General features: G+C 34.8%; 1 protein-coding gene and 1 pseudogene across 1 annotated transcript in view; one reads left to right on the plus strand and one right to left on the minus strand.

Moving 5' to 3' along the window:
* Positions 1-544: 544 nt before the first annotated feature.
* Positions 545-11710, plus strand: LOC140991053 (cyclic nucleotide-gated ion channel 17-like; annotated as a pseudogene).
* Positions 11711-12084: 374 nt separating this feature from the next.
* LOC140991527 (preprotein translocase subunit SECY, chloroplastic) overlaps positions 12085-22174 on the minus strand; it is a 10779-nt gene continuing 689 nt past the window's right edge. Inside the window, exons 2-8 of the mRNA XM_073461516.1 lie at positions 19180-19337; positions 18683-19068; positions 17923-18222; positions 16761-16850; positions 13305-13428; positions 12781-12944; positions 12085-12529 (exon numbers count right to left, since the gene is read on the minus strand). Of these exons, the coding sequence (XP_073317617.1) occupies positions 12305-12529; positions 12781-12944; positions 13305-13428; positions 16761-16850; positions 17923-18222; positions 18683-19068; positions 19180-19337 (1447 nt within the window). The 3' untranslated portion in view covers positions 12085-12304. The remainder of the gene's footprint in view (positions 12530-12780; positions 12945-13304; positions 13429-16760; positions 16851-17922; positions 18223-18682; positions 19069-19179; positions 19338-22174) is intronic.

The following is a 22174-nucleotide window of genomic DNA, read 5'->3' on the forward strand; positions in this document are numbered from 1 at the left end:
AAATCTTAGTAGAAAGAATCCCAACAGCCGACCATTCTGAATCTGTCTGCAAACTTCCCCGTATCGGCATCACCACGAGGCTGGAAGTAAAATCTCTTCATTCAAGTCTTTTGAATTTTTTATTCGGGTTTCTGCACATGTGAGTGTGCATCAAAAATTTTGTTATTTTAATTCATGATCAAAGGGTCATTCTGTTTCGTGTGTGTGTGTGTGTATATATATATATTTGTATCAGATTTCCATTTGAAGAGAGAGATTAAGTTTGCATGCTTCATCAGAATGGAGACGAAGAACGAGAAGCTTGTGAGGTGTGTGACTCGTACTGTTTTTGGGGTTGCTAAAATTATAAAGCAAGCATTTTTCTAGGACTAACGCTTTACCTTTCATGTTCGGTGAGTTTAGTTGCATTGTTCTTAAATGGCAGAAGAAGATGAACTCACGTTTCGCTTCATTTTTTGGCTTTAAACACGACGCTATTCAGTAATAATTTATATGTTTTACGGTGTGTTAACTCTACACATTGCAGTTTGTCAACTGGTTTATCATGCATGCAGCGAGAAATCGTCGAGCTAATCACAAAAACAAGGCCCTTGCTTTGATCGTGCTTTGATAATATATTCCCAGACTGTATGTTATATTCCCATTAAGTGCTCAGATTATAAAAGCAACGGGAGTTGTCACCGGTGCTGCCTACAATTAACTACTTACTATACATGCTGGTCAGCCATGTATCTAACGTTGGGAAAATATATACAACCACAAAATTTATAATGTCAAATCATTAAGAATTCAAATGAAAACTAAAGTGGAGGCGTATCTAATTCTTAATTCTTTAGAACGAGACTTGATCTTTGAGATCTACGCATTCTTCTTTGAGGGAATCCTTTAGTTTTTTTTTTCAGAACTATTTTCTCTAGTGAAGGTAGAGAATATGAAATGTGATAATGCGCGAACTGTGTACCATGATCATTATATAGATAATGTCTATTATTATATTTTAATATTTCTATTTTAGTTCATCATAAAAATAAAAATTATATTTTTATCTCTACACATTAAAAGTCAACAACATATTAAATATATTAAATCATTAACCAAAACCTTAACCGATCACTTTAAGTTTTAGACTTCACATTAACAGACAACGCATAACATAATAATTCACATAGAAATGAAATTGACCAACAGTATCATACTCGAGCTATATTTGTAATTTTATAATTATGTTTTGTGAAATAACTTTATGAGATCAAAAATGTTGTCATTACCGAAATGTATCTATAACGAATCCAGTCAATCAATTACATGCGTATAGAATCAAAGCAGTCTCCGCTACACGTAAGGTAACTCAACCCATCAATGTACACATATGCCAACACAACTGAATGATATGAATTATGAAGTGGATGAGTAGCATGGAAATTCCATGTAATGTGATCACAACATGCTTATTTTCAATTGGCCGTCTTCCTTAAACTTCATTGAGATCAAATTTTAAACCATAATAAGAGTGCAACTTAACTTGAAATTTATTTATGCAGAAAATATATTTACATAACTGTAAATAAAAATGTCTACAACCGAAAAACATTTAAAATAACAAGTTCCCACTAAAACCCAATATCTTCAATTGACATAACATCCATACGAGCAATGTGCTCATGAAACTGTTTGGGTGATAGTCCCTTAATAAGCGCATCCGCAACCATGGAGTTTGTACCAATATGCTCAATAGACAACTTGACACTCTCGATTCTTTCTTTATCAACCAGAAACTTGATGTCAATATGTTTTGACTTCGTCGAACTTCTGTTGGTATTAGAATATATGACTGCTGAATTATTGTCAAGGCCATCAACAATGCGCAGTCTCGTAAAATTTTTTTACAGCCATATCCCATAATTGAATGTCTCATAACATGCTACAAACTCAGCTGCCATGACGAAAGTGACTATAAAAGACTGTTTAGTACTCTTCCAGGAAATGGCACCTCCCTCCAGGAGAGATGCAGCCCGACGTAGATTTCATACTATATTGGTATCAAAAATCGGAGTCAGTATACCCAATGACCTCAAGATGATACAACCTCCGATATATGAGTATGTAATCTTTTGTTCTCTGTAGGTACCGTAAAAATCTTTTGACTGTTTTTCAATGTTCAACTCATGGATTACTTAGATATCTTCCCAACATTCATGCAACATACGCAATATCTAGACGTGTATAAACATGAGCATACATCAGACTCCCTACCATAGATGCATAAGGAATCTTCTACATTTCATTTTCCTCAAAATCATTCTTAGGATACTATTTGAGACTAAATTTGTCTCGCTTATCTACATGAGTATCCGTTGGGTTATAGTCTTGCTACCCATATCGCTTGAGAACTTTCTCGATATAGTTTTTCTATGATAATCCAAGAATATCTCGGGAATGATTCCGATATATCTAGATACCCAGCACAAAAGATGCATCACCAAAATCTTTCATCTCAAAATTCTTAGCTAGAAATTCTTTGGTGTTATGCAACAGCTCTATATCGTTGTTAACGAGTAGGATGTCATGAACATATACAACCAGAAAATATATGCTTACTCCCACTAAACTTATGATACACACAATCGTCGATCAAATTCATCTCAAAACCAAACGAGATGATCACTTGATGAAATTTAAAATACCATTATCGAGATATCTGCTTGAGGCCATAGGCGAATTTCTTGAGTTTGCAAACCACACAGAACATTCCATTAATGTTTTATCTTTGGACAAAATATCAACTTGTAAGTGATATCCTAGCGCAACAGTCAAACACTGATAGTTACTATCATGTCAAATAACAACCTTCTTTTGAGTCAATTTATTATTCACATGAAACCCGAACATCTATCACATGTTTATTATCACAAGTACGTATGTAATTATATTAAATATTGAACTTATTTAGAGTAGAATAGTATCCATACATATTACATACACCCAAAAAAATTATTTTATATTTTAAAATAAAATCGATCTACATAAAAGATGTCACTTTAAAGATATTTTATTTCAATCAATATATTTAAAAATATACATAACCATATCATTATTTGAATAACTTATAATTTAAACTAAAACTGAATAAACTTGAACCCTAAAAAAATTAAAAAAATCCACACCTCGCACGGGTTTTTTTTAAAAAAATATTATAAATTAATTAAAGCATTGTAAAAATATGGTAAGTTTGGAGAATTTGTAAAAGTAGTACAATCCGGGACTTACTGTCCCAGATTCAGATTTTTTATTTTTTATTTTTTGAAAAAAAAAAAGAAAAAAAAGTGGGGGTGGGTCTGGCACGGATTCTAGAATCCGTGTCCAATCCGTGTATCCGGATTTTAATTTTTTAATTTTTTTTAAAAAAAGGGAGATCGGCGACTGTTTGTGCAAAACCGTCGCTATTGGCGACGGTTTAATAAAAAACACTCGCTGTTTGCGACGGTTTAAACAAAAACCGTCGCTAATAGAATCAGCAACAGACTGTCACGGATTCTAAGAATACGTGTCCACTCCGTGTGTTTTCTTCCTTTAAATAACGTTGCGGTATTCTTTCCATCATCGCCGAGTGTTTTCTTCCTTTAAATAGAATTGCGGTATTCTTTCCATCGTCGCCGAAAATAATTGTTCCTCATATTCATTCTCGCATATTATTTCTTTCATCCGATTTATATGCGCAAAATCCATATTTTCTACTTCGATCATAGATTAATATTATTTGTTGATTTTATCATCCATTTCATTTGAAGAGATACGAAGAGGTAATGTTTCAGATATTAACATCGTCCGTTGATATTATTACAAGTTCCGTATAATTACGTCTGAGAAGGTAATGTAATTAATTTTTTAATATTTTGTTTGTATTATTTATATTATATTAATGTAATTATAATTTTGTTCATTAACATTATATGATTAAGTATAATTTAGTTAAATTGTATATTTTTAATATTAATCGCGTTATTAAAAAATAGTTTGAATATTAAAAAAATAATAAATATGATTTTTTGATTTTTGAAAATATTTCAAGGTTAGTATTTTTAATATAAATAATTTAATTTAATATAAGAATGAGTTAATATTAGTGTACTTAATACTAATGAAATTATAAAGTATTTTGTTACGTTTTTAAAAAAATTATATATGAAATAGTGTTTAGTTTAATATAAGTAAATTATATTAATTTTTATTGTCAAATTAATTTGTGTGGTTATATACAGAACAATTTTGAAAAATATGTAATAAAATTGCACCGAGTATTTGGCGAATTCATCGATTCTTCAGCTCAAGCTTTCGGCATTCTTCTTGCGCAGCATTTTTTTTCACTCCGTGGTATTTTTTGTTAGTTATAAAGAATCCGTGATTCTCCTCCCTTTATAAATTGCGTCGATCGTGTGATTATCGGAATTCCTAATTTGATTTGATAATTTTCTGTCGAATGTCAGAATTTTAGAGAATTGCGCCGAGTCTCGGTAATTCAGAATTTGATTTGGAAGAATTGTGCTGAGTATCAGAATTTGGGAGAATTGCGCCGAGTCTAAGTCGAATCTCTGTTTTTTCTTTTTATATTGAATTATTTTATGTATATTATATCTGATAATGTTTGTAATTTATTGCAGATATTAAACTCTGGTAGCTGATTTAATTACAAATTCCGTACAACGACATTTGAAAAGGTAATTTCAACAATTTCTTACATTTTAATTGTATTATTTATGTTATGTTCGACCAAATCTTTTTATTTTATAAAAAATATATATATAATAATCATAGTTAAGAAGCCATAAAAAAGCCGACAGAAAAGGAATTTATGATATTTAAATGTAAAATCTTTCACGAAAAGAATAGGACGTCATTTTATAATAATCAAAAGGTATATTTGAGAAATTAGGGTTTTTATGGTTTGTCAATTTCAATTTGCAGAAAGAAATTATTATTAANCGCAATAACATACGACATAAATAGTCAAATCATAAGAAAAATTAAGTACAACAAATATAATGATCGTAGAAGTGTAAAAATACCTGCAATATCTGAACAGGGCCACACAAATCGACCTTTAATTTCATTGATGTGTCGCACAACTCTCTATAAAGATATGCCAACACTGCAGAACCCCAGCTAAACGTATTCACTAATTCTATGTCCTCAAGAAACTGTAAATACATAAGTTTCACAGCAGCACCTTCCGAGTCCGGAAACATACATCCACCAATGATCATTAATGCAACACAACGAGAATATTGTGCCACGTCCTCTTCAGTGCTTTCATCAGTAATCATATTATTTAGGCAATGGTCTANTCTTACTGTACGTAGGTGGCTATGTCATTATTGAAGATGGTAGGGTTGGATATAGTATCCCCGCGACAAGGCCCATTAAAATCTCTCGGTCTACTACATTTTCTCAATTGGTGAATTATGTGCATCGCAAGTTGGAGATCGACCCATCAAAATTCTGCATCAAGTTGTCAACGAAATATTGTTATAGCTCGTCGGCTCGTTACATTGAAGAGCNTTGGATGTAAGCAAATGATTATCATAATATTTAATAGGACCACACTGAATGACACCATAGAAGCCCATGCGTGCAAGACATAGGCGGACACGGAGGTGAATCCCAGCATTAAGCAATCTCCAAAGACATTTGTCAGATCGACGTGGAGGAATTAGTGCATCCATGTTCTCAGCGTTGATACTATTTGATATGTGTCTACCCCGCAAATACAACACATTATCTGTATTTTTAGCCATCTTGCAAACAAAAAAATCATTAGTTAACAAATATTATATTNCTAATAACGCAAGGTTTGGGAACAGTAGGTTTGAATGAAGCGGACCTTTTATGTATCACGTCGATGAACAGTTAGCTCATACATACTCTGGGATCGACACTGGTCTTTGGGATCACCATATCACGGCTCACACTGAAGAAGACTATGCATGGGGGATGAATACAAGACGAGAATGGGATTTTACTTCAGGGGGTTGGGATCATCATATCACGGGTCCATCAGGAGTTGATGTCGCATGGGGTTCTACTAGAACAGGTCAATTGGATTTAAATTCATGGGCTGATGAGGATAATACCACAAATGTTAGACATTTTGATAGTTCTACTGTGGATGCAAATATTCCAACCCCAATTACAGAACACATGCCTGAGCAAGATGATTTATTTGGGGACAGTTCGCATCATGTCATGAATAGCGATGATGATTTGTATGCTACATCAAGTGACGGAGAAGATGATCATCATGTTGACAATGCAAATGAAGGGACATCGGCGCGTGTGTTAATGTCTGGAGCAACAGTGACAGAGAACATTCCTATTGCACCGGAGCAACATTTACGTGATATTCNTAAATAATTATTAAAAATAATTAACAATTGAATACTTAACCATTAAATATAATTAACAAATAAATAATTAACATTTAAATATTATTAACAATTCACGTAAATAATTAGTCCAATAATACTTAAAATTCACGTAAAAAAAATATTTTAAAAATAATTATTGTGATTATTGTAATATTATATCACGTAATATAATTATTGTAATTAAATTTCACGTAAATTAAATTTAATTATTGTAATTAATGTGATTATTGTATATATAAGATTATATCACGTCAATATAATTATTGTCATAAAATTAAGTTTAATCGTTAATTATTGTAGATATAATATATATCACATAAATTAAATATAATTATTATAATTATTGTAATTATTGTAGATATAAGATTATATCACGTAAATATAATTATCGTAACTAAATTAAGTGTAGTTATTATTATTCCAAAATTTCTAAATCACTGTATTATAATTGCAATAATATAATTAATATTATACTTATTGATATTACTTAAAACTGGTATAACGATCGAACAATAATAAATATTATTAACAACAAAAAATATCGTTACCTCTAATTATTCTGAAAAATGTCGAAGACTTTCGTTAATAAATGGAAAAATTGAAGATCGGTATTCGAAACAAAGAATTGCTCCTGCGGCTTGCTCGACTTCGATGCGAAATGAGGAGGAGGGCACCGCATTTAAATATTAGAAGTAGTCACGGGAATTAAAAGTCAAGGGGTCAATCCGTGACCTTCTGCCACGGATTCAGATTGCAGTTAATATTAGCGACGGTTTTTGATTAAACCGTCGCCAATAGCGACGGTTTTGCACAAACAGTCGCCGATCTCCCTTTTTTTTAAAAAAAATAATAAAAAAATTAAAGTCCGGAGACACGGATTGGACACACGGATTCTAGAATCCGTGCCACCCCCACTTTCTTTTTCTTTTTTTTTTTCAAAAAAAAAAATAAAAAATCTGAATCCGGGACAGTAAGTCCCGGATTGTACTACTTTTACAAATTCTCCAAACTTGTCATATTTTTACAATGCTTTAATTAATTTATAATATTTTAAAAAAAAACCCCTCGCACGGGGGGCACCTGAAATTGTGCCCTTGCACCTATCTGGGACAATCCTAAGTGTGCGGAGGCGCCCCTACGCGCCTGCCACTGTCTAGGCGTAACCTAGGTCGATTTTGGCGAGAATTTTAACCACTTGCATAATTGTTTTCAACCAAAATCCCTTTACTAAAGCCGAATTGTAACCACTTGCATAATTGTCTTCAACCAAAATTCTTATTCAGTTCTGAAGCCATATTAAAAAATTTCAAACAGAATTTTCTTTTCTAGATCTGGAACAAACATCATGCAGAAACTTTAAACAAAATCTCAATGGTTTAACCAGAGTGACTGTGATACAACTTGTTGGAGAAAATCCATATAACCACAGAATTCATCATGCCAAATTATTAAGAATTCAACTGAAAACTAAATCGGAAGCGTGCTTTATGTCATAATCTTTAATTTCTCAGAACGAGTCTTATCTTCCAGATTTATGCGTTCTTCATTAACAAAATCCTTTAGTTTTCTCTCCAAACTATTTTCTATAATGAGGTAGAGAATAAAAAATGTGATAACACGCGATCCGAGGACCATGACCGTTATATCGATAATGTCTATCATTATATTCTGATAATTACGTTTTGGCCCATTATAAAGACAAAAATTATAAAGATCCACAACTTATCAGATATATTAAAGCCCATTAACCAAAACTTTAACCGATATTTTTAAGTTTTGGCTTCACCTTAACAGACAACTCATTATATCACATAATAATTCATATATAACTGAAATTGACCCATTATATATCTCTCTCATTCTTTTTTTTTTCCCCACAATGTAAATGCATATTACTCTATTATAAAAAAGACTTGGAAATCATAGGTCTTGGGTGGAGCATGGTACATGCTGTCAGTTGACCGGTTTGTGTCTTGCTGGAAATCAATGTGTAGAAAAGAAACAGCCCTACAAAATGCTTGATCAAATAATCGAATTGAGACTCTGATGATAGCTGAGAGTGGAGTTTGTGGATTCTTGGCACTGATGTGTTTAGAAGTTGTGACCCTGATGAAGATATTAGTTTCGATTTTGAGATATTCGAAGACTTGGTCACAAAACGTGTTGCTTCTCTAGTGTACATTTGTTTCTTAAAGAGAACGATGGAAATTCACTTCAATTTATGGTCTTCTACATCTCTAAGAGCTCGATGACAATGTGGCTATCTTGGTAACTCCTATGTTTCGCGATCCTAGTTCATATGGGCAAAACCCGTGGACAAGAACTTTTATTGGGGGAACGTCGTTTTCCATACTCATCTTCATCTTGGATCTTGCTTTGTTTGCACATCTTATAGTAATATGGAGGTCAGCTGTCAGATTTTTCCTTTCTTATTCTCATTTATGATTTCTTTAACATGTTATTTTTTCTATGATCATTGGAGGAGGTGAAGTTGGAACAGTCTACTGTATTGTCTTAGATGCTAGATTGTTTGTTCCGAAATGGTTTGATTTACGTCCTATCTTGTCTGCATGTAGACATACCTGCAGTCTTTAACAGTAAGGCTCGAGCAATGGAGACTGAAGCAAGGAGACACTGAATAATTGATGAGACACCGTCAACTTCCAGAAGATCTGAGAAGATATGTGAGGCGTTTTGATGAGTATAACCACTCGAGGTGTACATGAAGAAGCTATTTTGCGAGGTCTCCCAGCATATCTGAGCCGCGAAATCCAACGTCACTTGTGCTTGGATCTCATCAAACGCGTATAATTCTCCCTCCCCGACATTTTTTTTAAATCAATATCTTAGTTGAAAAACTCTGTTAACGAAGTCAGAGAGAAGTTCGCAGAGGGTCGCCTTCTCCTATCTTGATTTCAAATTACTTTTACACTCATTAATATTTTCAAATTTTGGAATGCCACCTATACAAGATCTTTGGCTATGTGACTGCTTCAAAATGGTGCACTTAATGTTGAAAATTTGCCAGGTTCTATTTTTCTCACAGATGGATGATCAATTGCTCGATGCAATATGCCGACGAGTGGTCTCTTCCTTGAGCACCAAGTAGATATACATCGTTCGTGAGGGTGATCTTGCGACGGACATGCTCTTCATTATCAGGGATCTTGCGGACATGCTCTTCATTATCAGGGGCCAACTCGAGAATTCAACTACAAATGGAGGTCAAACGAGTTTCTTCAACTCAATTTTTTTAATGAAAAAAACTCCGTTAAAAGGCAAATATAGTTCGGTACAATTACAGTGGGTATACCTACGAGAAATCAACATATCCCTAGCTTAGCGTGAGCTGTATGAAGCACAGCCGGTGCGCTGGGTCAGCGTGCATTGCCCTGGGCAGAGTGTGCGACCCATCGTTGAATCTCTGTCCAAACATCCTAGTAGTGTACTAAACATTATGCACCAGTCTAATAACACAATAACGATGGCAAACCCATAAGCATACAAGTAAAAGGGCATACACCGGATCTCCAGCTACAAATACGCTGGACATACCCCCGGGTCTCTAGCTAGATCAATGGAAAAGGCAACACATCAGTCCATACTCCATAATGTGGTCGCGGCAATGGCTGAAATACGAAAATTTGCAACTTTAGAGATGAGCCACGATCGCAACTTCTGAAAGCTCGGAGCATTGCTTGTGCTGACCCCATTGTTTTCTTCAACTCCAACCAATCTCTCACCTTCTTCCATAATTCCTTTGTCTTATGACACCAAGAAAAACAGATGTTGGAAAGATTCATTATTACACTTACAAAGGCCACATAACTTGTCAATTACATAGGGTTGGCGATCCTTAGTGAGGAATTTTTCATGAGCGAACAACCAAAAAGCCAACCTATGTTTTGGGATGATGCCTGGTTTCCAGATTAGTGGTTTCTGCAGCCATATCATCGGATTAGTAGAGAACCAATGACACATTTTGTTCAACTTATTATTGTTACCATCAAACCAATCTCTCAACTGTGCCACCACACCGTCTTCTGATTCCATCCTATTTCTTGTTTCATCCATAATCAGGACAAGGCTTTTAAGTCATGAGGAATTCACTCTTTTCGGTATCCAACCCCAGAAATCTGCAAAGTAGAAATGATTAACCCAAGAACTTTATGTAAGAGTTGAAGCACCAAAAGGCGAATTGGGAATTTTTATGATAGGAGATCGGAGTGTTTTTCCTTGGAGATGGAAAATTCGACCACCGGGTTTTATCAACTTGCAAATTCATCCACAAGGAGTCTTTTTTTTAATGAATATTCCAAAACACTTTTGATAACAGTGATTTATTCCAAGCCTTAAGATCTCTGAGACCCAATCTAACCCCTTCAATAGGTCTACATATTTTGTCCGGGAGACAGATGGGTGCTTGACGACCAGTAAAAACTCCTGTGTAACCCGTATATCTTCGATATAACCCCTTCTGGAGTTGGTAAGATCTATAGCCAATAGCACTCTACACCTCGAAGAACCGATCTAATCAACTCTAATCTTCCCGCATAGGACAGTGAGTTTCTAGTACAAGCAATGATTTTCGCCGGAATTTTATCAAATAAAGGACTATAATCAGGTATCTTCAACTCAATTACCCTCAAACCAGGTGATTTCTGTGGAGAACAGTAATTGCTTGGGCTCTAGTCCCAAAATCATCAGCAAACTTGCTGACTTCAACAAGGACAGTTTGAGCCCTTGTACAAGTTGAGATTTTTGCGTTAAGTGCCGAAGATCTCAAGTAGGTTGCCAACCACTATAGAAGACTACACAACAAGAAACTGCAGCACACATTCAGGTTATATTCCCATCATTGGAGGATTCCCATCATTGGAGGACGTCGGCTGCGTGTTTCATACAAGCAGCCCCGCGAAGGTATAACCGAAGAAAGATTGGTCAAAATCTCAGCAGAATCAAGTCATTTGCATTAGATTTTAATGGCAAAAGTTCACACAGAAGGGATAGATCACGAGTTCACATAATCAAATGTAAAGTCAAAGCTCGGGTGGACTATACCAACTTCAAGATTAGCGGAGACTACAAGAAGGGGAGTTCAGAGGATTGAAGATGTGAATTTTGCCTGATTTTCAGCCGAGCCTGATGATTAGTTCTTCCTCCAATCTATCTATAATATCTATATTATTTTATTTTTATTTTGCCTATAAAAATATGGAATAAATAGTGATGGTATACCGTATCGTACTGAAAACTATATATCGTATATCTTACCGAAATTTATGGTATATTTTCAATACGTATAACTAGAATATCGGTTATACCGAAATTTTGCGGTATATTGATATTCGGGTAAGGTATCGATATATACTTTTTTATACCAACAAAATCTTATATTTTTTTAATTTATAACTTTATTATTTAACAATATTATATATTTTTAATTTATATATATTATTTCAGTATATACCGAAATTTTCAAATTCAGACGGGTACCGTATCGAAAATTTCGGTATCCTTGCCATATCATATCGAAATCTTCGGTATGCCGAAAATTTCGATAAATTTGATATTTTTCGGAAATTTCGGTATTTTTTCTCTCTTAGGAATAAGGGCAAATTTTTTCAATTGTGAATCGATAACTTTGCCCTCCAATTACATATAAATTAACTTTGCCCTCCAATTACAGATAATGAACATACAATTTTCTTGCCATTCTGTTTATCTTTGCAGTTGTAACAATTGGTTTGATTCATTTCAAAACAAGAATAAAATTTAGACTTGTTTAATTGCAAAATTTACGAACACGCTGTCATTAATTATTACCCCTATTCATTTGCACATATCCTCTACACTTTGTACTTTTGTTCAACATATGATCATCAATACTTGTCAAAATCATAAAACTCGATATTCTTGTATTTCTGGGAAATAATCTCAGCTTGAACTTTTCTAGCGGTATCACTTGCACAACCAACAAGAATGAGAACTGAGGTACCTGCGAATCCTCTAAATGCTGTAAGGTGTGTGACTTGTTCAATTACAGCAGGACCACCAGCAAGAATTGCCAAAAACACAGACCCGAGTACTGATATCCGGCTCAGAACCTTAAAATCCACAAATACAGGCATAAGATTGAATTTTGGAACATTGTGTTGAGATGGTTAAAATGCAACCTGGATATGACTACAGTTTAGCATATTGAATTGTATCATGTTGTGTGTTCTGAATTGTAACAGAGATGCAAGAAATGAAAATATACTCTGTATTCTTCATTCAGTCTTCAATGTGTCAATTACATTGCATATATGCATGTTGAATAAACTAACCGCCGCAAATGTGTTGAGAGACAATTTACCGTTTTAATAAATGCAGCTGTACTTTTTCCAGGTCGTACGAGTGGGATCGAGGCACCTTGTCTTTTCAACTGTTCACTGACATCATCAGGATCCAATTGCAGAAACGTGTAGTAGTAGTTGAAAAATGCTATCAACACAATGTTTGTCGGCAAATATAGTGAACCTGGATGAATATATGAATATTATTTTCATGTCCCCAGCAATGATAAATTCTTTCAGTGCTTCAGTTGAGGCATTGCCATACAGCTAGTTTTCAGCCATTTTTTGGAACAACAGTTTTCAAGAGAACCCCAAAAACAGTTTCTAACTGTAAACTTATATTTCTTTGGAAAATCGTATTCAATGGTTAGTACTGGCAACCAAGTAGATGACGTAAACCCACCAAAGACACTAATGCTATTCACCTGGAATATCTCATGCAATGAGATGGAGGAAGTATGAAAAATTACTAGTAATAAATCTCTAAGTAACAAGCATGAAAAAACCAAATTTCCATGGGAAGATAAAAGATTTAATAGCATACCTCCAGGAACTAAGCCTACAGCAGCCATTTTCAAAACATTCAGACCAGTAAAGCGTGCTAGAGTTCCCGGAAGAGCTAACGATGAAGTAGAGAAGATGATTGGCATTACTCCAGCACTATTCACCTGCCAATCAAGAACTTTTAATTCCAGTAAGATTTATGGAATGAAGACTAGAAACTTCAAAGGCATTAAAAAACTTTCGAATAAGTAGATACCGTAAAATGAGTGCCTGCCAATGTACTAACAGCTATAATGATAATGTAAATCAGGATACTTAGTTTACTTAATCGAGACTTTATTTGATAAGATAACAACTATCTGTAAATTAGGTAGGATGAGATTTTCTATCCCTTTATCTGTGGGATGTAATTTGTTCCTTGTAACTGTAAAAGGACGTACATACTCTTCGAAATGAATATATGATTATTGATTCCACTTTTCTACATGATATAAGGGTTACAGGACGTCTAAACCTCGTCCTTCGATCTCGCAACATTGCTGCGATTAATAATTCTCGCAACCCTTCCTTGTTTTTCCTCTCTTTCGGCGACCAAATTCCAGCACCATGTCGACGAAATCTTCCACCACCTTTGAAATCTCTACCGAAACAGTGGCTGAAAAACCCATTGGCTCCATCGCTTCTCTTTCAGGCAGTGAATTTTCATCTATGCAGATTACAACCCACGAGTTTAATGGCCAAAATTACCTTCACTGGACTCAATCGATCAAGATCATAATCGGTCATGGGAAACTTGGCTATCTCAATGGTGAAATAGATGCGCCGAGTGTATCTGATCCTACGTACAAAACCTGTACAGCAGAAAACTCGATTGTTCTTGCCTGGCTCTTCAATTCAATGGAGCCCAATATAAGTAGGCGATATCTATGGTTTCAAACTACAAAAGAAGTCAGGGACGCGGCTCGTATGATGTATTCCGATCTTGGAAATTCATCTCACTGTTTGAACTTCGAAGAAAACTGAAGGACATCAAGCAAGGAGAAAAATCTGTTACCTAGTACTTCTCTGACCTTCAGGAATCTGGCAAGAATTGGGCCTGTTCTTTGAAGATTCATCACCGTGTTCCAATTGCAGTGTCGAATACCGACAATCCCTGGAGAAATAATGGGTCTTCGATTTTTTGGCTGGCCTCAACTGCAACCATGATGATGTTCGTGGCCGAGTGCCTTTGCTGATGTTAGGCGCGAGGAAATGCGCAGAAAAGTGATGCTCTCTGATGCTACCTCACACCAACAATCCGCACCCGATGTCTCTGCCCTTGTGACCCGCAAGATATCAACCACTGGTCCACACATGTCAAAAAGGCCTTGGTGTGAGCATTGTGAGCACCCAGGTCATACAAAAGATAAGTGCTGGGAAATACATGGGAAGCCCAAAAACTGGCAGCCCCAAAAGAAAGGTGATGCACAAGTGTTTCAGGCTCAAGTCACCAAGGATTTGTCACTGTGTTCCAACTGCAGTGTCAAATCCCGGCAGTCCCTCGAGAAGGGTTATCGGTGCTAGTGCCCTCAAACCAGAAAAATACACGTCTCTAGGGATGTCACTTTCCTTGAAGACAAACCTTACTTCTCCACCCTATCTAAAAGTTTGTCTCTTTCTCGAAGTTATCATCATCACGTGCTTTCACCTTGAATTTGTCTAGTATAGAAATTCCCAGGACTGCTCATGATGCTCTTATTGTCCCTGAATGGAAAACAACGATCCTTGAAGAAATGCGTGCGCCAAGACAAGATAAGACCTGGAGTTTGGTGGGTTACCACAAGAAAAAAACACGGTGGGATGCAAATGGATATTCATTGTGAAATATAGGGCTAATGATTCAATTGAAAGATACAAGGCTCGCGTTGTAGCCATGGGATTCACTCAAACCTATGACACTGACTACACTGAAACCTCTGTCCATGTTGCCAAACTCAAGACTGTTTGAATTATCCTATCTTTAGCAGTAAATCTTGATTGGCCATTACATCAACTTTAGATAAAGAATGCCTTCCTAAATGGTGAACTTGAAGAGTAAGTCTATATGAGTCAACCTCCACGATTTGAAGAACAACTGGGAACTCGAACATTATGCAGGCTTTCACGTTTCTTTATGGGTTGAAACAATCCCCACACGCTTGGTTTGGTAGATTCTACAAGGTAACTAAGAAATTTGGATATGCTTAGGGACAAGCAGATCATACTCTCTTCATCAAACACTCTCAGAGAACAAAAAAATTATAATTCTCATAGCGTATGTTGATGACATTATTATTACTGGTGATAATAACAAAGAAATAGAAAATATAAAACTGATGATGACAAGAGAATTTAAAGTTAATGATCTTGGAACACTAAAATATTTTCTAGGGATGAAAATTGCTAGAAGTAAAGAAGGTATCTTTGTTTCTCAACGAAATTACACACTAGATCTCTTAGAAGAAACAGAAAAGTTGAAATGCAAAGCTAGCAATACACCTGTCGAGCTAGGAAACAAAGGGAAGATGTTTGAGGGAAAACCATGGACAAAGAACGATATCACCGACTTGTGGGAAAACTCATTACACTCACCCACATATTACCTTAGTCAGTCTAGTCAGTAAATACATGCACTCACCATGTCAAGGCCACCTTGATGTTGTGTATAAGATTCTGAAATACTTGAAAAAAAAACTCCAGAAAAAGGCTTACTCTTTGCCAAACATGATGAACGACAAGTAACCCATTCACAGATGTTGATTGTGCTAGATCTATATCTGATAGGAAGTCTGCCACTGGATATTGTACAATTGTGTGGGGAAATTTGGTTACTAGGCGCAGCAAAAAACTTCTAGGGGCCGCTAGAAGTAGTGCTGAGGTAGAATATAGGGCAATGGCCAATAGAGTTTGTGAACTTGTTGGATACAAAGTCTTATGAGGCAACTGAAAATTGAGTTTGAAGACACTATGAAACTGTTTTGCGACAACAAATCAACTATCAGCATTGTTTATAACCCTGTTCACCGTGATAAGACCAAACATGTTGAAGTTGATCGTCATTTCATCAAAGAAAAGAATATGATTCTACCTCTAATCAATTGGCCGACTCACTCACCAAAGTACTATCAGAACAAACTCATGAATTCCTTGCTGACAAGCTTGGTCTCATCAACATCTAAAGCCAAGCTTGAGGAGGAGTGTAGATTAGGATACTTAGTTTACTTAATCAAGACTATTTTATAAGATAAAGTGATTTGATATGATAACATATATTTGTAAATTACGTAGGATGAGATTTTCTATACCATTATCCGTGGGATGTGATATGTTCCTTGTAACTATAAAAAGATGTACATACTCTTTGAAATGAACATACGATTACTAATTTCACTTTTCTACAGATAATAGTGCAATCCAAGTCAACAGATACAATTGACAAAAACATAAACCAAAAACTTAGACGAAACAGGTTGCATACCTTAAAGGGTAAATAAGCAGATTTTTGAATCCCACCAGCTCCACTAGTGTATCTTGAGGCATAATTGATTGGAATTTTCCTCTCTGCTTCCTGAAAGATGTGGTCAAAAATTAATCAACAATGCTTTTGATATTAGGGATGACAATGAGTCGGATTCGGATAATATCTCATTTCTTCTGTTCTCATTCTCATTTATTATATTCAACTCCATTCTCATTCTCATAGTCATCGGATATTCAATTTTCATCATCATCCTCATATCCGTTGTCATACCTGTCGGAAGATCGGATATCCATACCCTACCCAAATATCATATTATCATCTACAATTGCATTTTTTAAAATTTGAATTATTTCAATTAATTTATACATATTCACCTAATTCTTAAGAGAAATAAGAAAAAAAATTAAAAATTAAAATTAGCAAACTCTAACATCACATAAGAAATAACAAAATATTAGAAATAGTTTATCCTACAAAAATAACATAAGCTATACACTAACAATTTTCTTCATTACACACAACTACCATCATCAAACAAAAACATATTAGAATTAACCTTTCTTAATATATATATATATTTATATATAAAAATAAAAAATACATATATATCTTTTCTACTTTATAAAGAATATGGACACCATAAAAACCTCTTGGTACGTTTTGGTATGACCAAATCAAAAAAATTGCCGTTCTTTTTAAAATTAAAACATGGACGGAAAAATAAGAGAGAAGAAGTATAACTACCTTCCACATTTTAAATATGTTAAATCCACACACTAAAGGATAACCACCTTCCACATTTTATTATATTTATTTTTATAATATTATGCATATTAATTATCTCATAGACTAATAAAAGTATAGAATGTTTTATTGATATTTATAATATTTGGTAGATATAATATATTATAATTTGATTGGGTATTTGAGTCAGGTATGGATATGGGTAGGATGCTGCTAGACCTACCACCATCTCCGAACCCGAAAATCCCCACACCAGATTACCCAATTATTTAATATGATCCAAAAAATCCCTCCATACCTTCCTCTATTCGGGTCGGGTATCGGATTCTCCAACGACTTCAGAGGAAATTGTCATCCCTATTTGGCATCACATAGTGGAATTAAAAGCGTCTTTGGTGCAAGATGTGAAGCTCACCTGAACGTATACAATTCCAAGAACTAGTAGCAAAAAGCACACAACGATGCCCACAAGTCCGGCATAGTTACCATCTCGAAATGCCTGAGCGACTGTCCGCCCAAAAGATGCCGGCAGGTAGGAGATGATATTTGTGAAGATTAAAAGAGACGTGCCATTTCCAAGTTTTAAGTCGGTGATCCTTTCCCCAATGTATGTCGTGAAAACTGATCCAAGAGTAAGCATGATAACAGATGAGAGAACCCACTGGGTACTGAAGTCATTTACGTAGGGACGAAGAAATAATACTTGGCCAATTGCCTGCCAAAACATATTCTTTTGTCAATATCATCAATTTAGAAATCCAGTCTCATAATATGATCCTCAAAAGAATACAAAAATTATACAGTTGATAAGGATCAATCATTCAATCATGAAGCATGGATTAGATGCTTTCATTTTTTATGTTCCCTTTAGATCAGCCCTCGTGTATCTAAAACTGATAAAAATTCCAAAGGATATGCTGTTTGACCCGCACAAATCTACAATGGGAGCAAATGAAATTGGGAATTTTATTATCATACAAAAGAGTGTTGGAAGCAGTCAATTTCGGGGAGGAAGGAGAATTCATATTTGTACACGTATAATATACAAAAATATATATGCTCATAGGAAACTTTCAAAGCAAAAAGCCTCTGTCACTCAGCTCTCGTTCTGCCATTATGCATGTATATATATACGTATGAATGTATTATATAGCGTATGAATCTGACATCTGTACCTGCACTACGGCAAATCCAACCGATGCATAGCGAGTATACTGCAGCACTTTCTTTCTTCCAGCTTCACCTTCTCTCTTCTGGAGTTCTTGCAACTTGGGGTAGATTTGTGTGAGAAGCTGAAAAACAATCTGTGCATTGATAAAGGGTACGATACCAAGCGAGCCTATTCCAAGACGGCCAATACCTCCCCCAGAAAACGAGTCTAGCGTGCCTAACAAGCTATTTTGATCAAGATTGCCAATAAATGCATCCCTATTTACCCCACCAAGAGGTATGTATATCCCGAGTCTTGAAAGAGCCAAAAATCCTAAAAGTTTTAAAAATTTTCCAGGGAGTGGACCTTTGAAGAAATCCCCAAAATCAATGCTAGTATCTTCAATTGCAGCTGGAAAATGCAAAAAATATTTTATCAAGGATCGAGAGAGGTAGATTAGAAGATGAATTTTTTTTTGTAGAAAAACGCTAATATTAGTAAAAAAAATTGCTGATAAGAAACCTGCTGCTCCTCTAGCAGATGAAGAATTCTCTTTCCTGGTGCCTGAGGCACTCTCAAGTGTTTGAGAAAACATTTCTAGAGCACTTTCCCAAGCAGTTTTTAAATCCAAGAATCCATCAGAATTAATCCCAAGAGGATCAAATACACAACTCTCGCAGCTGGGAAAATTAAATCCGGAAAATGAATGTGTCAATACATAACAAAGTTCAATGAATCTGAAGCAATCAACGTATAACTTTACAAAAGGGAAGAGATAAATACAAAGGATGAGAAGAGCCACTCCTATTCTTAGTAACTCATTTACGGTTCAGTAGCAAGGAAAACCACCGAGCAATGAGAATGCTACTTTTTTTTGTTACCGGAACCCCAAAAACACGCATAGTTAATGTCACACATCTCATGTCACCAGGTCATTAGAATGAACCCACAATAGTGTATACTAGTGATCTTCGCACGTGGTTTCCACATGCTTGCAGAAGTATTAATTAATGTTAGTTTTAATATATTTTTAAAAAAATTAAATAAGCCAATTTCTTTTGCTTAGATTTACTAAGTAGACTACACTTAAACATCTATCAAGTATGTTGAGAACAGTTTGATCACTGATGATGCAAATAATATTTAACAATTAAACCATAAAGAAATATTTGTTAACTAATATACATCTCAGATAGAAAGCATAGGTGGAATAGAAAATTCCAATACCATAAATGTCTGTCGGAGATGGTCAAAGAGAATTACATGTCACTGCTTCTTCCAAGAATTACGTTAGTTTCTTCGAAATGCTTATAATTTTGAGTGGATTTCTCACAAATTCTTCTACTTTTTCATGGTTTCCAATACAATGTAGGGACAGCGGATAAATTTGACTTTAGAAATCTACGTAAACCGTCTACAGTCAGTGGCCTTTTGAAGGGAAAAGGTAAGGGACATGCGGTAAAAGAAACTACTCAAAAGTCGAAATGTTCAAAGGAGGGTATAATAGGAATATTTAGAAAAATCACCATGACACCATTTTCAATTATTAAGATGTCCTCACACTTAATAAAATGGTAATAGATAGTAATAGATAACATATTACTAAAACGTGATAGGTAGAAAATTTCATTTTGGTTCTCAAGTGTTTGCAAGAAAATCAAATTCATCACTATATCTTAAATTGCTTCAGCTCCATCCCCGTACTATTGGCAGTTGCTTCAATTTATCCATTTGATACAAAATCGAGCCAGGTAACTGCTCTTTGGGTTTTTTTCCTAATTGCACATAATCAAACTGTTTTATCCACTTTAAATTATAATCAGTCTCTAACTTTGCAAGTAGCTGAGATTAAGTATGGTGCAATTGAATGTGTAGTTGTTTTCTAGTTAATCATGCATATGACAAATGGATGTCTTAAAATTGAATATCAAATTTGTGCATTTGCCGATCATACTCACTTGAAATTGAAATATCAACTCAAGTGGTGGAATATTTTAAACCATTTCACTTTCACTACTTTGTATAAATTCTTACTAAATGCAGTAGACAAATCAAACTTTAAACTCGAGCAAAACTGAATAATGAATACAACTCAAAGTTGAAAAAAGAATTTCATTAGAATAACATCCAAGCAAAATACTAAAAGAAAATACATCTTTTGCCAAAAATTGTATCATATGGATGAAATGCAAGCAATCATAAAAAACTTTGGGATGGAACTGAAGTAATTTTAAAACTCGTGGATGAAATTTGATTTCTGGGTGAAAAGTCATGGACCAAATTAAATGTCAACCATGTGGTCAAACATTTACATCATTTAGGTAAATCAACCATATGTTCACAACTTGTTAGATCATTAAAAATCAAACGGAGTTACATGGAATCTTATTACATATCTGCTATTTTATCAGATAAATGAAGACAAAACTCTCCATGAATACCATAGAGAATCCTGGAGTTCCAGAGTAATTAGAGGCAGCAAGCGCATATTTATGGATAAAGGAATGATAACTTTGGTCCCAAAAAAGAAAGAAACAATATTGAGGCACTGATATTTCTCGTGAAAAGTAAGGTAGGCTTCATTGGAAAACAAAAACAAACATGTATAAAGGCAAAAAATGTGAGCACAAACCTATAGAAACCATGGCGATCAGAAAATTTTAACAAAAAGTAACTCATTCAAACACCAATTTGACAAAAATCACATCATTTTCACAAAATTATTTCAACATATGTCATAATTAATAAATATCAACATGGCTCGAATAAATAAAACAAATGAAAAGCATTCTACTTTCTCGTCTGCAAAAGAAGCCTAGGAGGCTCCTTTTCACTGAGCTATCCTTTGGTTTTAAAATTCAATCCAGCTATTATATGAAACCTCAATGTGACAACAAGGTTGGAATTAGTTTATAGTAATCAATTGTATAAGCAAATGTCACAATACAACTTTGCAAAAGGTTGATCCTACCACAGCTTTCAAGGATGTCTTCCAGGATACCAGCCAAGATATGATATGTGAATCCAGAGATACGCCTTAAGCTCCAAAAATCATAGTCATTCCCGAAAATAATCATTTTTTTGTTATTGTAAGAAACCTAATGCATGACAGCAGAGGCAGATTATTACGTGCTACTTGCTCAGTTCTTTCATATGCTAAAGCTCTCCATTATTCACAAAGTCAACGCAACAAGCAAAAAGGATTCAAAATTCCTCAACATCTCATGTATTTAATTTGCATGGTGTGTTCATTGGTAGGAAATGAAGATTCAAAATATTGAATATTAACCACATTCGAAACAAATGACTGTATAGTCAGGTAAGGGGAAAGCTGGCATCTGAAATGGAAAAAAGTAAAATTTTATATCTAATTTTTCTAAAATCTAAGTTTCGCACCAGCATCAAGTCCAGCCATACATACCATTTAAAAATCCAAAGGTACAAACAGAAAGTAAGTAACGAATGCACGAGATGCTTTATCGTTTATGAATGTGATGGTAAATGATAACGTTTTCCG

This window comes from Primulina huaijiensis, chromosome 13 (assembly GCF_012295235.1).
Source record: "Primulina huaijiensis isolate GDHJ02 chromosome 13, ASM1229523v2, whole genome shotgun sequence".
Taxonomy (NCBI): domain Eukaryota; kingdom Viridiplantae; phylum Streptophyta; class Magnoliopsida; order Lamiales; family Gesneriaceae; genus Primulina; species Primulina huaijiensis.